This window comes from Heliangelus exortis, chromosome 30 (genome assembly GCF_036169615.1).
Source record: "Heliangelus exortis chromosome 30, bHelExo1.hap1, whole genome shotgun sequence".
Taxonomy (NCBI): Eukaryota; Metazoa; Chordata; class Aves; order Apodiformes; family Trochilidae; genus Heliangelus; species Heliangelus exortis.
The window spans coordinates 4,368,489-4,385,674 of NC_092451.1; the positions used below are offsets into that span (position 1 = coordinate 4,368,489).

The 17,186-nt window shown below is 40.2% G+C and overlaps 1 protein-coding gene across 6 annotated transcripts in view; it reads left to right on the top strand.

Moving 5' to 3' along the window:
* SLC23A2 (solute carrier family 23 member 2) overlaps positions 1 to 17,186 on the top strand; it is a 57,136-nt gene that overhangs the window by 25,730 nt on the left and 14,220 nt on the right. For 5 of the 6 annotated variants that reach the window (XM_071728973.1, XM_071728972.1, XM_071728970.1 and 2 more), the window contains exons 2-5: positions 5,258 to 5,547; positions 6,062 to 6,160; positions 11,612 to 11,728; positions 12,933 to 13,090. In XM_071728973.1, coding sequence (XP_071585074.1) covers positions 5,443 to 5,547; positions 6,062 to 6,160; positions 11,612 to 11,728; positions 12,933 to 13,090 — 479 coding nt within the window. In that variant the 5' untranslated portion in view covers positions 5,258 to 5,442. Of the gene's footprint in view, positions 1 to 5,257; positions 5,548 to 6,061; positions 6,161 to 11,338; positions 11,423 to 11,611; positions 11,729 to 12,932; positions 13,091 to 17,186 lie in introns of those variants that run through there. The other variant, XM_071728976.1, reaches the window with a different exon arrangement.

A 17,186-nucleotide genomic window follows, 5' to 3' on the forward strand; every position in this document is an offset into this window, starting at 1 on the left:
AAGGAACTTGGGGTGTGAGAGGTGCACTCTGAGACAGCTTTGAGTAGCGAAGTTGTTCCTGTTCTGGTGGCTTGTAATTTGGTCATAAATATTTTTAAAGCTCCTTGGTGTAATGTATTGTTTCATTTTTAGCAATTTCTCAAACAGTTTCTCCACCTTACTGTATTAATGTTGTTAAATAATATGTGAATGACCGTGGTGGGCAGGCTGGAAGAGTGAAAGGGGGAGCTTGTTCTGAGGTTTTTCTAGTATTAAAACCAGCGTAACTCAGGACTTGTAAAGGTCAGGACACATACAATTACAAACCATGGTGCCTGTGGCTCCCATCTGCAGAGAAGACAAGGTGTGTCTCCTAACAGGATGAGGAGTGTCTTTTTAATACCTGGATGGCACAAAATCAGGACAGGAATTTTGTGCAGCGAGCTTAACTGGAGCCTGTGGCTATCTGGAGAAAGCTGCTGCTCTGTAATAAACTGGGAATTGCCTTGCTTTTTATTGAATTCTGTGTCTGGCCAGATGGTAGCTCTGTCTTGTAAGTAAACTTGTCTAATTGGAGCCTTCACAAAATTCCTTAAATTGTCTGCATTGCCAGTCTTGGAAGTGCAGAAGCGCTGCTGTTTCCCAAATCACTTTGGCACTTCAGTGTTTTGGTGACAGGAGTGCCTTTCAAAACTTCCCTGAGCTCTTGGCATCCGTCCTGCCATCATCTTCAGTTGCCTGCAGCTCCCTGGATACTCCTGAGCTGGGTATCTGCCTCTCCCTCTGCTCTGTGACTCTTGGTGGATATCAGCTGGGAACCAAGCTGTAAGCAGTATGCAGTTCCTTTAATATGGCCCTAGTGCTGTAGAGTACAAATAGCTGGTTGGCCTAAATGCACTTCTTAAGCAGCACAGAGTAATATGTGGTGCATTTGTTGCTGGCTTCAGTTCTTCATAGCTGTCCAACACTACAGGAACTGAGAAATTTATCTTCATTCGTAGTCTGCAGCATTGCCCGTTCCAGAAACAGCTTTGAAGTGCTCACAGTGTTGGGGATGAGCAGAGTGAAGAGGATTTAAAAACTGGTTTCATCTTCTGTTCAGACTTGGTACACTTTAACAACAAAATATCCTGACGCGCAGGGAGTCCAAGTCTCTTTTTTACATTTCTGTTGAGTGTCTGTTTCCAAAAAACAATCTCAGGTGTAGAGGATGCCTTGATTTGTATTTAAACACAGTGTGCTTGAGTTTCAGATAAGCCACACACTTCAAACTGCTGTTAGAGGTGGTGGAACTCCAGGGGTACTGCTGCAGTTCAGCTTATTCACCTCTAGTGTTTTGAATTGATTTAAAATCTGCGTGAAGCTGACCCTGGCTGGTGTAAGGCTGGACAGCTGCTGGCTGCATGCTGGCAGGAGAAAGTTGTTGTTACTCACATGAGTCTGACAGCCAATTACAAATAATAAATTGAAGATTGTAATTAAGCTATTACCTTAATTTGGTTCTAATCTTCTTAGTGTATGCAGCAGACTGAGCTCTCTTGGCTTTTCAGCCATCTGTAGAAGCCAGAAAGGTCCTGAGCTGGCTGCAGCATCACTGGGGCAGTGGGACACATGTGCTTACCCAGTGCCATGCCTACAGCAGTGCTCCTCAGAGCTTTCCCATCAGTATGCTCTTTAAGAATGTGTTGTTCCCTTCCTCGGTTTTTTTATAACCATGCCTATTTTGCTTCCTTAACAAATATTTCCCTTGCACAGCAGTGTAGGGCCACCAAATATAAGGCAGTTCCTGATTTTTCCATGGTGGAGATGGAGAGGGGAGGACCACAGGTACTGGTTAACTTACGGTTTTAGAAAGTTTTTGGGTTAAGTTTGGCAAATATTGAAATACATAGAGGTCTTAAAGCTTCTGGGGAATAAAACCTGCATCATCCTTAAACTTTGGAAGAACAATAATTTTCAGAGTTGAAAGTCATTGTGACAGTCCCAGGGGAACCTGAGGTCCAGACCAAGCTTCATCCAAAGGCTGAAGGGAAATCTGCTCATTGCAATGGGAGGCAGTGAGGTGTCCTGTCCTGATGGTACCAAATCTGGAAAAGATTTGGATATCAGAGGAAAGGCACGAGTGTCAAAGATGCAGAGTGGCATCACCTCGGCTAGGAGGGTTTTCCTCTCCTGAACTTGCACCTGGACTATCCCCTGTGGGAGGCTGCTTGTCTAAATCCTAATCTTATCTAAAGCATTTAAACCCATGTCAGCTTTTGGCTTTCCTGGGTTAATCGTGTGTGAGCACTGCAGATAGTTTGGTATGGAAAGAGATGAATGTTAATCGGTGTTCTAGTGGAAATTTCACTTCCAGCTTTCCCATTTGATCCAAAGGGGCAGATAATTCCTTGTACTATGTGTACTTAGCTGATGTCGAGTGACTTTTATATCTTTTTATGTGACTTTTCAGCTCTGATCAGTTAAAGTTGTTACAGGCAATTAGAAAATGTCCAAGTACACTTTGTTAAGCTATGCTCAGTTGGTGGGATAGAGAAGAAGAGTATCTTTCAGGTAACCTTATCTCCTGCTGCATAAGGATTGCTGTTTCAATTGGACACTTCTGATTGCAGAATAAAGGAATTCCAAAAATCTCTGGTTAGCATTTGAGCCATTAAGTGTAAGTTGAATTGCTGAGCAGAAAAGGGAAGAGATGAGAAATTTATTCTCATTTATTCTTGGGCCACCCCAACACACTTCAGTGCGCGTATGTGTGCGCACACATTCCCTCTCTTAGGAAAAGCAGCAGATAAAGCTGTTTTTTTCACTTAATTTGGAACTGCGTGTTGCTTTTCATTTGGAAAACCCATCCAAACATTACCTGTCTAGCTGTTGTGTTTCAGATATCAAGAATTTTACAAGGCACAGCTTATTTGCCTGCTCTCCTGATGGAATTCCGAAGAACAATTCCCAGGGACTGATCACATCTTCTCAGAGAAGATAGCAGTCCTACTGTTTTGCAGTGCAGAGTAAAATAGGATTATGTAGTCTTTTCATCAGTGGAGTTAATGCTAACTAAGACGTTTACCCTGCCAGAATACCTTAAACCAGATCCCCTGAGTGGCACCTTTCCTGCTGGTGGAACTCCTCCTGCACTGCTGGTTTGGTTTATTGGTGTGGCTGTTTTTATTAAGGAGGTGTAATTCTGTCCTTTCCCTTTTCCCTTCCAATCTGAGATGATAAAGCTGCCAGGGTAAACTATGCCTGTCTCCATCACTGATTTTCTTGGAGAATAAAACATGTCTGCATTGACAGAAAAAAGGCAGATTCTTTTTTTTTATTATTGTTTTGTGTGTGTGCTTGAAAAATCCCTTGGTTACCATTACAGTAAAAGCAAACAAAAGCCCTCAAAAAAAAGCTCCCAAACCACCCCAGACATTCCTACTACCCCACAAACCTTTAACCAGTGTCTGTCTCTTCCTCCTCCTCTCTCAGCTCTTAACGTCACCTCTCAGACCTGCACAGGCAGCTTTGAGAGCAGGGTTCCTGTAGAGCTTTGAGGAGGCATCACCCATTATTTCTGCACCAACCTGGGAGCAGACAAACTGTTCCAAAGTTGCTGTTGGGGTGTGGAGATTTGCACTTCAGGAGGTGGTTACTGTCCACATGGGAATTTCTCTTTTTACAGAATGGTGTGAGGATCAAACTGCTCTGATCCTTTGATCTCAAGTTCAAGTGAGAAATAATTAATTACGCTGTCTTGATATTTACTTCAAGAAACACGTTTTAATTAAAGCCTTATTTAAAGGCACTTCTTTCCACCCTGTTTCTGTTTAAGTAGGACTGCTTCAATGGTATGTCAGTGCCCGAGCAGTATTTCTTATGGAAGTGTATTTTCTCTCTTGAAAAGTTACATTGCTTTGAAAGATTAATATCTCTTTAACCAGCATTTTCTAGCAAATGGGCAATTAACAGCTATTAGAGGTTCTAAAATATTAGTACTCTAATTTTTCAAACAGTCCAAAATTGCCCCTAGCAGAAGGGTCAAATTTCATTATTATTGCAATTACAGTAGACATTCAAGCTGCTGGCATTTTACTGAGCAGTGTTTTGGAAGGGAGGCTTAAGAAAGAACCTTTACCTGACTTTTTTTTCTTTCTAATATATATGTAACTTTTTTTTTGCTTTTTTAATGTCCATTCACTGCTTTTTCACCTAGGAATTACATTGCAAATGTGTTTAACTTGATACTGAAGAAACACTGGTGTGTGGTGGGTTTTGCTCTTTGAATGTGTTCCTGGTCTTGCAGAAAATTTCACTTTATGATTTTGGAGGGGCCATTTCTCAGGTGCTGTCCTGTACTTTCAGCTGAAACTTTGTTTGTTTCATCTGCAGCTGTACTTTCGTTTTTTGAAGCTCCATAACCACAGGCTGCAAAACTTGGGTTTGTTGTGGAATTTTTTATGCTGTCCCGTGGGAAATTTAGGTTCAAATCTGTTAATTCATGTTCTTTGGAAATGGCAGAAGTGTGGATAATCATGGACTTGCAAGTCTAATTTAAGGAGCAATTGTAGGAAAGCTTCAGAGCACTGACCCATCTGGAAAAACAAAAGAAAACCAGTGAGCTGTACAGTCGTTCCTGTTCCTGTGCCAAAGTAGTAGTGATGCTAATTAAAATGCAGTTTTATCCTGAAGCAGTTGCTTCACCATCATCAGGCAGATTACTTTGAATGTTCTTTGCACAGCTGGTATAATTTTGGGTAGGGGTGTTCAGCAGAAAGGGCCGGTTCTGTCTCATGGAAATAGGCTCCCTGGAAGTCAAGTGCTTTTGCCCATCTAGTCTAAGCTTCCTAGATGGATGCTTTTATTTAAAAATAAGTTGTTTTGAAAGGATTAGGTTTTACTGCACTCTTTGAGGAAGCACAAGTGTTGTTTGTAATGGGTGCTCAATTGCAAGCTGGTCGGTATCACTGCATATCTGGAATATGGGTCTACTTTGTTTCCAGAAAAGACTGTGAAATTGTAACACAAGCAGAGTTTCAAAAATCATACTAATGATTAAAGACCACAGGAGAAGAATGAGAGAATAATCACAGTATTCCCATCCTGAAAGAATTTTAAATACCATCAGTTTTATCTTTAAATGATAATCTGCTAATTATGAAATAAAAAGTTAAGTATAAGAGTTGGTGAGTCATGAGCATGAAAGTGAACCAAGGCTGTGGACTGTGTGTGTGTGTGTTTGTACATACATCTTGGGTAATCAAGAAAAGAATAATTTTGCTCTGTTCAATTCTAGGTGCCATTGATGCTAACGATACTTAAACAAGCAACCCTCATGTCCCAGCTGGGTCACTGAGCACACTTGTGATTCCTGGAGGTGCTGCTGCTGTTCAAATAAGAAATTGTTGTCTAAGATCTGGCCTGTCATCCCAGCAGCATCCCCTTGGGTGCTGCACCCAAGTCCTGGACATTCTGGAAACGATGGGAATTGGTAAGAACACCACTGCCAAATCAGTGGAGGCAGGAGGCTCAACAGAAGGCAAATATGAGGATGAATCTAAACATCCAACCTTTTTCACCCTGCCAGTAAGTAACCCCTTCAGCTCCTGCATACTCTGTGTGAATAATGCTCTGTTCCAACACAGAATCACAGAATTATTGAGACTGGAAAAGACCTCCGAGCTCATCAAGCCCAGCCTATGACCTAACCCCACATCAGCCAGCCCATGGCACTCAGTGCCACATCCACCTTTCCTTAAACACCTCCAGGGATGGGGACTCCACCACTTCCCTGGGCACTCCATCCCAATGCCTGATCACCCTCTCCATGAGGAAGTGTTTCTGATATCCAGCCTAAACGTGCCCTGGGACAGCTTCAGGATGTGCCCTCTCCTCCTGTCACTGTCTGGGCTCTGAGGAGCAGTGGGTGACATCTTTCAAGTTTCTCTGTCTTCCCAAACCTGCTGTTCCAGAAATAATTGCTTGTCATGCTTGTAATATTTCCTGACAAGATGTCAAGTGCAGCTGAGTGACAGGGGGTGTGATTGTAGAGAAAATGTTTACTAAGACCTCGTGTTTCTTTTTGTGTCTTCTTTTTAAGGTTGTGATAAATGGTGGAGCAACATCAAGTGGTGATCAGGACACAGAAGACACAGAGCTGATGGCCATCTATACTACAGAGAATGGCATTGCAGAAAAGGTATGTAGCAGCTTCCCTCAAGGTGAGAACTCATTCTTGCTTTTTCTGTCCTGTTTTAATTTAGTACTTTAATTTGACCAAGAGATTTTTCTTTCTCTAATCAAATTTGATGACTTGCAGATTCAGATTGGGCTTGGAGGAGTTCTGTCCTCATGACTCTTTCAGTCAGACATTTTGGTTGCAGAACAGGGGAGAATGACTCAGCAAATGTTAGAAGCAGTTAATGCACTTTGACCTGGCACCAAAATTCATAATAAGCAATTTCTTCATTTCTTCATTTCCATTGGCCTTTCACATGGTTTCCCTGATAAGGTCATTCTGTTCTGTTCATCAGTTCTTAATTTTTTCTGCATTTAGTCAAGTAAACTGGTGGTGTTGAGCACCTTCAGAAGCCCCAACCTCATAAGCTTTCTTTTTCTGGTCCTTTTTCTAAGCTGGAGGCTGCGTATTACTGAGTAGCAGCTTTATGAATGAACTTCAGGTCATTCGTAAAAACCCTTTAACATTTTTCCTTAGGATAATAATGATTGTATGGTAGCTACTCAGACCCAGCTGAGGCCTCAAAGGAGACCAATTGTGATTTTATTTTTTTTTTTTCCTAGTGTTTTTCTCAATTCCTTTCTTCCCCAAGCCTGCTCATGAATAATCTTGCAAGCAGAGATGGTCTGAATCCCAGCTTTTATTTAAAATAAGGATTACAGTAAATCTGAACAGCACCTTTTTCTGAGATGGTTATGTCTAATTGGCTTTGGGGTTACCTTGTCCAATTTTTTCAGATGTCCTAGTTGAAATAGGAGTAAAAAACTCTCTTGATTCCAAGCAAGAGCACTGTGATGCTTGTTTCTTTGGAGGCTGTAACTTCTGTTGGGGCAAGGATGACATCAAAGAGTGTAGTTAAGGTTTTCTGACTCGGATGTCAAAATTCACTTCCAAATTTCTGGCTTAAAATGTGCTTCAAGCAGGTGATTCTGACAGAGGTCTTGGGATGTTACATTTTAGAGGAATGTTGTGAGTGCCAAGATGTGCTTCTGTATGCTCTGTCTCTTACATATTGTCTGCCTGTATGTCCCAAATATGTCTCTACTACCATCTTGATCATACTGATATTTTAATGGACAAATTTTGGCAATTGTTGACATGTGTGTCTGTGATGGCTGAATTTTTTTGAGCCTGCTCAGACTAGTGTGGAAAGAAACAATCTGATTAAAAGCCTTGAGCAAAAAAAAAGGTGTTGGGATGAAATTGTGCAACAAAGATCAGTGATCTCTAGACATCAAAGCCTGTCTTCATGGCCTGTTTTTACCAAACAAATATTTTTCTCCCTTCCATTTGATCCATGTGATCAGAACTGTAAGTGGTGATAATTCACCTTAAAGAGACCATGAGCTTTTAATCAAACCAATCTGCTTGAGTCAAAGCTTTGCTGGGGCTCACAAGGAACAAACAGTAGCAATTAGCAAACACCCTTATGCATTCAAGTAATATTTTTGGTAATCTAGTTAAATCTGCTTTTCACTGAAAATAAGTGTGCATGAAGCATGTTTGTTCTTGACTTCCCGTTCCTCTTGTGGAGGAAAAGAAGCAAATGAAAGGCCTTGAATAAAAAGCCTTTAACAAAGAAGACTGAAATGTACTTAATTGTTGGAGGGTGCCCAGTGCTTACATTCTTCCAGTATTTTTAACTGAAACAATAAACCAATAGATGAGAAATAACTGTATCATTGCATCCCTATAAAATAGACAACAAGAAGCTGTTGCTGTTTTTAAACAGAGTTAATTTGAACATGTCAGCTCTTTATTAAAGGTACCTCTGTGAAGGCCTCATTCCCCACAGGTAATCTGTTTGCTTTACATCCTTCTCACTAGGAAGGATGGGAACAGAGCCTTCATGATGCTCTGGTGTTTGTGTTTGCTCCTTTGGATTTTGGGATGGGCTTGGGTTGTTTGAATTTTTTTTCCAAAATTTTTGCTCGACTTTTATCTCTGTCTCATTCCCCCCTCCTTATTTATACTTCTGTGCTGGTTTTTTTTCCTCAATTTTTGTGTTGTCCCACTTTTGGACAATTATAAAAAATTTAAAAATTAAAAGAATTAGTCTCTGATCAGTATCTCAAACTGAGAGGTGTAGTTCATTCCCAGCAGTCCCCTAGGGCATGCTTTGGCACACTTAGCAAGCACCAGCACATAGTCAATGTATTAAACCAGCAGGCACATGCTCAAGCTACAAAAGGGTCAGTGACTACCCAGTGACTTACCAGCAGGGTAGCCAGACCTCACCCTACTTCTCAAATTTCTCATTGTTCAGTCTTGGTCTCTTTTCCTTTTAACTGTCATCTGCCGAAGGTTTGATAAAGGAGAAGGCTTCTTTTTCCAAAGCAGAATGTCTGGTTTTTGGAAGGAATGAGGAGTATCCTAGATTTTTTTTTTTTTTTTTTTTTTTTAATCCAACCACTTTGCTTTGTAGAAAAGATGTAGCTAGGACAAAGATGCTTAAAGTTTGAAATTCTTTGGTTAGAAGACCTATTAACTTGAATTTCAAAAACAGAGCTTAAATTGGGTAGCAGTTGTTGATCTGTGGCCAAAGAAAGCTTTCTGTGTGCCACAGTCCAGCTGACCTGCTCCTAGGCCAGGTGCCTGCTGCTCTCCTTGTTCTTTGCAGACAAAATATTACCATAAATGTGATCACAAATGAAAGTTTGTGATCAAATGAGTTCACAAATGAGTTTCTGAAGAAACTGATAAACTTGCTTTCTGGTGGAAATGGGGCATGATTTCTGATTTTTGCTGCCCAAAGATGATGGGAGATGTGGCAAATATTGTATTTAATATAATAATAATTTAATATAATGTATTAGGATAAATGGGCAGGTGGAAAAGTTAAGGAACGCACTTGATGCAGCCTCATCAGTCCTGTGAAGAAAAATTAGCATTCAGCACTTAAGTAGCCACTAGATATTGGCCTGGAAAAGTTAAAGCTGGAAAAGAGGCTGAAAGATGAGTTTTCCAAAGGCAGGTGTCTGAACAGGGCCACCAGTCTGCACAAATCACTTAATGGAGGTTTAAACAATGTAGTATGCAGCATGGGAACATCCTGAATTTTGGAAATCCCATTCCTGTCCATCCTTGGGAGGAGCAATGCAGTTGCTGAGTGTATGGTGGGAGGTGTTGTCTTTCACTCAGGTGGGGAACAACCCACAGTTTCCTCTCCTCATTCTGTGCTGCTGTCTGGGGGCTTCAGCAAGACAATGTTGATGTGACTGATAAAGCAAGCAGTAAATTTCTGCTGCTACCTGTCTGTTCCTGCCTCATGAGAGGATGCTGTAACCATTCTTACTTTTCCTTCCTGACCTCTGCCTCTCTGAAAGCATATGGTGACCTCTGAGGCAAAGTGTTCAGTAAACAGGCAGTCTCACTGCTGAGCAGAGTTCTCAGGTGGAACAAGTGTTGCAGTGAAATAAAGAGGTGAGGCAATCCTGCACGTACATTTATATATTTAAAATTATATTAATACATATATATAAAATATATATAAATATATATGGAGGTATGTGTGTTTGTGTAGTCTCTGGGGAAAGGTTAACAAAGCTGCTTTATAACAACTGAAAGTATCCCAGGAGCTTCTCTGGATGAATTTTTGTTTTCCTGAGAAAGTTCTCCCAGGAAGCCTCAAGTGATGCCAAAAGTCCTGCTGTTCCTTCTCAACTACATTGGCTGTTGGGTCTCCTCCTTCTGCCTGGCTTTGTGGGTCAGCAGCTTTGTGCCCTGCCTTGGATCCACACAAAACTTCATGAATTTGAGGATGTACATTTTTTACATTTCAGTCAGAGACAACCTCAGATGTGTAGAGGTTGACTGCTGCTCAGTGCTCTCCCTCCAGTTTGAGGTGAAAAACTAAAGCTCAGATTCCTGATTTTTTTTTTTTTTTTTTTTTTTTTTTTTAAATTTGGTTTTTCTGTTTTTTACGGGAGTCAGGTCAGGAGGGTGATCTTTCATTTTTCCAGTCAATGAAAAATGAGATTGGTGCTGCAAATTGGCAGTATGGTTTGTTTGTGAAGTGGACAGTTTCCCTTCTTCCTCTCTTAGGATGTGTACCTTGTTTAAAGTAAGCCTGGTGAGCAGATTGATTGGTGTTTAACAGCGTTTAAAAGAGTCTTCTAAATGAATGGGTTTGTATTTTGCTTTTGTGTTTTAATAACCTTGACCTTTCCATAGCCATGTGGTCATTCACTCTCCTTGAATTTGGATTAATCCAATGGCATTTGCTTTCCCAACAGAAATTGAAGGTTAAGAGGGAAGTCCCATGGTTCAGTTGCACTTCCTTGACCTTGTAGATGATAAAACAAGTGGAGATTAAGCATCATCTGTGGCTGATTTTTGAAGAAGTTTGAGGCAAAGTCACGAGTCTGGCAGAGTTCCTGGTCTTTGTGTAGGGCTGCTTCATGTGAGCTTGTTATGGGGATTAGGTCAGAACTATAGTTATATAAGGTATTTTTTTTGATAGTTGAGCTGAAGTGATAAAATCTGATACTTCCTTCTGCTTTTGTTTTTGATATTTGGGCTTTGGAGCATTGGGGTTTTGTTCTCAGGAGTTTCATAACCAGAGAGTTTGGACGAAGCAATTCCGCTTTGTTGTGAAGAAGAAATGATTGAGTTGAAGTTCGGTTGAGTGGGAATTCTGCAGGGGTTTTGGTGGGGATGTATGTGTGGTCAGCTATCTCTTAGCTCTCTGCAAATTAGGGCCCCTGGTAGGCCAGAATGTGGTTGCCTTAGATTCCTGTAGGTTTGGAGGAAGTCTGCTTGAGGAATATAAATTGGCCGTGGTTGCCTTCAGTTACAATGGTGAGTGTTTTTGTTGACTGCTTGCATGTGGAGTGGAAGCAAAAATAACAAATCTTGGGGCTAAAAAGTAAACCAAGACTGAAATTGAGTAAGAATTAAGGGGGGAAGCAATTACAGTAATGAGGAACTTTCCTGCCTGTGATTTTGGTCTCTCATGCAAGGGTGGCCATTCTGTTTTGAAAATAGCTGGTGTTGACTCTTCTACTTAGTTCCAATTCTTTTTTTTTTTTTTTTTTTTTCTCTTTAAATAAGCAGTTCTGTCATGATCAACCCATTTTTGTGGTACCTTTTGGCTGCCAGATTGGTTATATCAGAAATGAACAATTGTTGCGTTTAGTATAAATAAGCAGGAATGGCTTAGAGGAGTGAAGGTGTTTGGTACAAGTTCAGTAGCTACAGCTGGAGATGAGCTCATCCTCAGAGGTAAAATATTTTCATATTTAAAAATGAAAATATCAGCATTGTTTGGGAGTATTGTTACCAGTATTGGAGCATCTGCCTGAGTACAAGTTCCAGTTTATTCATATAGGATAGTAAACTTCTGTTGTTCTTTGTGTCTTATCCCACTTCTTTTGTATCCTCCCCACCTTTTCTACCCTCCCGTCCTAACAGAGCTCCTTGGCAGAGACACTGGACAGCAGTGGCAGTTTAGATGCCCAGAGAACTGACATGATTTACACCATTGAAGATGTTCCTCCTTGGTATCTCTGCATATTTTTGGGGCTACAGGTATGTTTCAAAAAGCAGCTCTGATATTTTTTTCCTCCCAACTTTTAAAGATCGTTTGGCATTTTCTGTTCAGTTGGTTCTGTTTTGTGTGTGATAATTTCATCCACCCCATGCTGTCACACATTTGAAGAAAAGTGTTCAGATTTTCTTCTGAAGTCAATCACAAAGATTTCCTGTGCTGGTAACAAATTATTGTTTTCTGCTTGTGCCTTTGTGAATTTCACTTCAGTATTTAGTCTTCCAAAAAGCACTTGCTGAATAAGCGAGCAAATGCTAAGTGGGAGTTTTTGGTAAGTGAGATTTGGCACCTCTGGAATTAAAAAGGGCAAGAGAGAATGGTTTGTCCTGAAAAACTAATATTTAAGCTGCTCTTGAGGTAATTGCAATTCTGCAAGCTTGATAACATCATCCTTGCCCTGTAAGCTCACTCATGAGCAGGGCAGGCAAATTCTGCACTCCTTTAATGTGCTTCCTGCAATGAGTAGGGCTGTAGTAGTGAGCTGGACCCTACTACCAGCTTAGCCTTTCACTTGTGTGAAGCAAACCAGCTCCTTTCATCTCCTTTCTTTCTCAAATAGTAACAATATCTGTCGCACAGGAATGCTGAGAATTTGTCAGTATCTGTAAAGTATGTTGAGATCTCCAAACAAATACATTCCAAAGCCGCCTTTTTATTTCTGCCTTTCCTCAAGGACAGGAAGTTCTGTAGGGATTATATTTTTAATTAGCATTGTTGAAGGTGGTGGCACATGTTTGTTTGTTAGCTTAATGTGTTTGAATTGCAAAAGAATTAATGAGTGTCTAGTTTCTGGTACTTGTGAGCTTATTTGCAGGGGTGTGTGTGCTTTAAGTTCATTTGTAAGATAATGGTTTTTCACATGGCTGAAAATGAATGGAGTTATTTGCTTTTCTGGGGTAGAAGCTGTTTTCAACAGTTACCTAGATACATCTTCATCAAGAAGAGTAACCATGTAGCTATGTAAGTAACCCAGTTTATCCTGCAGAAATAGCAATCACTAGCAACAGGCTTGAGGTAGCTCAACTTAGAAAACAAATACTTGAAGAAATGTTTAGAACCAGGAAACAGCACCTATGGTGGAGAACTCAAAAGCAAAAATAGCCAGTGCAAAAGAAAAGATGATCATAACTATATTTACTTATTTCTGTTGGCTGCAGTATTAACAAACATTTTTTCTATTCACAGCATTACTTAACATGTTTCAGTGGAACTATAGCAGTGCCCTTTTTGCTGGCTGATGCCATGTGTGTTGGATTTGACCAGTGGGCTACCAGCCAGTTGATTGGGACCATTTTCTTCTGCGTGGGCATCACTACATTGTTACAAACAACTTTTGGGTGCAGGTGAGATTTGGGAGTTGTTTTTAGTTATTGAGATGATGGTAAGACTAAACATCTGTTGGCCTTTCGATACAGGCTGAGATCCAAGAGGTGTAGTTAGCCTATTTTTAAAGGATAAACATGAAACACAAGATACCATGTCAAATACAGGGCAGTTAGGGAAAGCTTTTGGAAAGCTGCTTCCCCCACACCCCCACCCAAAAGTGGATCTGAAAGGAGGGAAAGCATTCCAAGGGTAAGAAAACACAGCAGGAGCAGTGAGAGAGAAGAGGTAGGAGGAAAATCCATGAGAACAGAGAAAGTAGAAGTACTTCTGGGGGAAAGGAAAATTTCATATAACTTTGGTAAAGTGGAACTAATTTTTATTTTTTAATGTAGTTTATTGAATGATACTGTATTCTGACTAATATTTAGGTGGTTGTAGTGGTGTTTAGGTGGCAGTCACAGCAGATCGTGTGCTTCTTCCTGTAAAGTGCTTGTCAATTGAAAAAGTACAAATGATAAAGGTAACTTTTTATTCTCAGAACTGCGCAAGTCTGTTACCTTGTGATACTAACAAATAATTTGGTTTTATTTATTAGTTGTTCTGAGTTACAGTTTTCCTTGAGTTGGGAAGAAACACCTGTACAGGGATGCCTGTACCCCTTCCTTGATCTGCTCTCCTTAGGAGGATGCAAGAGACCAATTCAGGTGTTAACCCAAACTTCAAAAATCTGGGGTTGATGAGAACAGGTTGTTAGCAGTTTTATTAGCATGAAGATGAATCTTTTTTTAAATAAGTTTTCTGCAGAGGAGATGTTAGTCATGTTTACTTCAGCTTTTGTTGACTTTGCCTGTGAGAACAGGGAACAGCTAAAACCTGCAGAGTTATTTCTGCATCTTCTTGGATAAAACAAGAGTGATAAGTAAAACCAGAAGAACAGTGCATATTCTAGCAGTGTGCCCTCATATGGTTATTTGGATGATTCATGGGTCATTTAGTTCAGCTTGAGAACAATGTGAGCCCAGATCTTGCATTCCAATAGAAAATGGACAAACACCCCAAACATTTTTAAAGATTTATCTAAGAAACAGAATCTTTGGGTGGAAAAGTTCTCTCAATAGGGTGCAGAAGCCAATGGTCGGCAGATCAGCTTTTCATCCAAAAATTTTCCAAATACTAAAGGTTTTCCAATATAATCTCTAGTTGGTATTTTAGTTAGCTTTCGTGTCTTTTTTTTTTTTTTTTTTCCTTTGGAAAACCTTGCCTTTATTATTTTGTCTTACTAAACTTACAAAGTTCACTCCACTGTTTGGTATGAAAAGTTCATTCTGATAACAAAAAACCGTAACAAAAAAGAGAAAATTGACATTGTCCATTGTATTCTTTTTCAGTCAAGACTACCTGCAGTTCATAATCATATTTCCTGTCTTGTTGGCTCTTTGTGGTCACAAAGTGGCTTCCCTTAGCTGGAATGATCAATTTTCAATTACCTCACCTGAAAGGAGGCAGAGGATCAGAGTTCTGCCCTTGAGTCATTTGAAGCTCTCCTTAAGTGGGAGTGCTTTATTTTTTTTTTTGACCCATTTTTTATTTCTGCTTTATATAGGGAATTGAGGGTTTTTTGACCTAGGCAGGAATTGGAAGTTAAGGTCTTTTGTTGTTCAGCTTTGAGCTGAATAAATACTCCCTGAAATAAAAACTCCCTGGGTTTGCTGAAGTTTAAAATCTTCCAGTTTCGTAACAAGTGGGGAGTTGTGGATGGAGACAAACTCAAAAGGGAGTTTGGTTTTCCTGTTCTTCTACCAGCTTTATTCTTTTGCCTTAAATTTCTTAGAAGAATCTTAGGTTTTATGCTTCTTGAGACTTGTATCTCTTCACAAAATTAGTTTGTCATACTGTGACATACTCTGATCTCAGGCTCTTACTCACTGTAGAGTGATTTGGGGTTTGTAGAAACCAGTGTGGTCCCATCGCTATGAAATTCTCTTTTTCTGTATAATCCCACCTCTGCCCTTTGTGGTGGGTTTTGTTGGGTTTTTTTCCCTTTTCAGTGGCTTCCTCTTCCACTGAAGATGCAGTGGTGTTCGGATCTTAAAATAAATTGAGCTTGTATTTCAGGAGAAAATTTCCATGGTTTAATGTTTTTATAGCTATTGAACATGTGATATTGGTTTTATGGAAGGATGGGATTGGGATCTAGTAGCCATGTTCTCTAAATGAGATTTTAAAAGTATTTATTGGCAAGTCTGTCAGCTGCGAAGTATTTCAGCAAATAAAGCCACCACGGTCTCAAAAGGTCACATTCCATGGTTAAAAGGTCCTTAAGGATGGATTTAGCTCAATTATGTGGTCGATTTGGTACCCACCCTAATTTTAGGAATTCAAGCTATTTGTTAGATTATGTAATAAGCCAAAAAGATTTGGCAGAGACTCAGAGTAATTTGTATGACCAAGGCAATCAAATCCAGCTTTAATATACCTAAATATTTTAGTTTTTCCTGTGGTGCCCATTGCTATATTCTCTAAGGATTCTTACATCTGTGTGAAATGTAATGAAGACATTTCCAGATGCCTTTAACTACATAAAAGGGCTGTCTTCACAGGAGCTGGTGCCAAAATTGAGCAACTTCACAATTTAGACATGAAGTTAAAATTATATCACAGCTGGCAGTGCTTTACCCAGCTGGCAATGAATCACAGAATCCTAGAATAATTTGGGTTGGAAGGGACCTCTAAAGGTCATCTAGTCCAACTCCCCTGTGCTGAGCAGGGACACTCTCAACTAGATCAGGTTGCACAGAGCTTCATCAGCCTCAACGTCAACCTTCATCAGCCCTCAGCCACCTCCTTGGGCAACTAGTTCCATTTTCCCACTATTGTCATGGTAAAGAACTTTTTTCTAACAATGGCTTAGCAATGAGAATGGTATTTCTTAAGTCATGTTGGAAATTGTAGCTGTCTCTTCAGGAAGAGACAGGTCTTGGTTGGCTGATTTTGAGTAATAAATTACAAAAAAACCCAAACAAACAAACAAAAAACAACCCACAAACTTATTTTTCTTCTTCTTAGGAAAAAAACCCCAATATTTTGAGTACTGGCACTTTTTGGTAAATATTCCAGGTTAAGTTGAGAGGATAGCAAAGCCACAAGTGCTAAGATCTTATTTTTTAATATGTTTGTAGGGTATTCTGTGTGATACAAAACTCACAGCCTGGACCCAAGTCTCAGCACAACAGAGTTCATCTCTGGAGAATGTATTTGCAATGAATATTTACAAAATCATTTGGGGATGGCGGGGGGAGGAGAGTGGGCACAGAGGTGTAGGTGGGACAGAGGAGCAACAGCTTGCTACAGGTATTGCATATTTTGCTTCATGGAGCTTGAAAAATAGGGTGAATCATTCACTTGGAGCTACCAACTGTTTCTTCATCAAAGATAAAAGATTTGATTTCTGACTGAAGAAAGTTGGGAGGGAATTGCATGCTGCTCAGGGGGCTCATGCAGTTTCTGAAGTTTGACTTTCAAAGGCAGTTTTCAGCGTTTGTGGAATGTGGATCAGCTTTTTAGCTTGCTTGTGGCCCAAGCTCCTTTCCAATGTTACTACAACTTTTCTATCCTCCTTCCTGACAACATTACAACCACTGGTAGTACCGTGCTTCTGGTTTATCTTTTCTGTGTTACGTATGTATAGGATTTTTTTCCCCTTCTGTGTGCCTTTTCTGATCCTTTTATTCATCTTCTCCGATGAGTTCTTTTCCCTGTCCTGCTGTTTGCAGTGGCAGTGAGGTGCTGCACTGCAGTTGTAAAGCAGCCATAACCACCCTGCAGTAACTCCAGCAACTCAGTGCTCCACGTGCTGCAGTTTGAGATCTGCTATTAAAGAGAACCTTGTTACAATTAATTAGTGACAGTCGGATTAGTTCAAAGTTCATCTTCTCTGTAGTTAAGTACTATCTGGATGTTTGAGATGTTACACAAGCAGCAGTTGTTTCAGTAAATGCGTAGTTGCTGCTGGGAGATGCTTTGGAAAGCATCTGAAATCTTTTGGGAAGTATAACCACCAATGCTAAGAATGTAATCTTGAAATTCTTGCAGCCTTTGTTATTTATTGTTGGT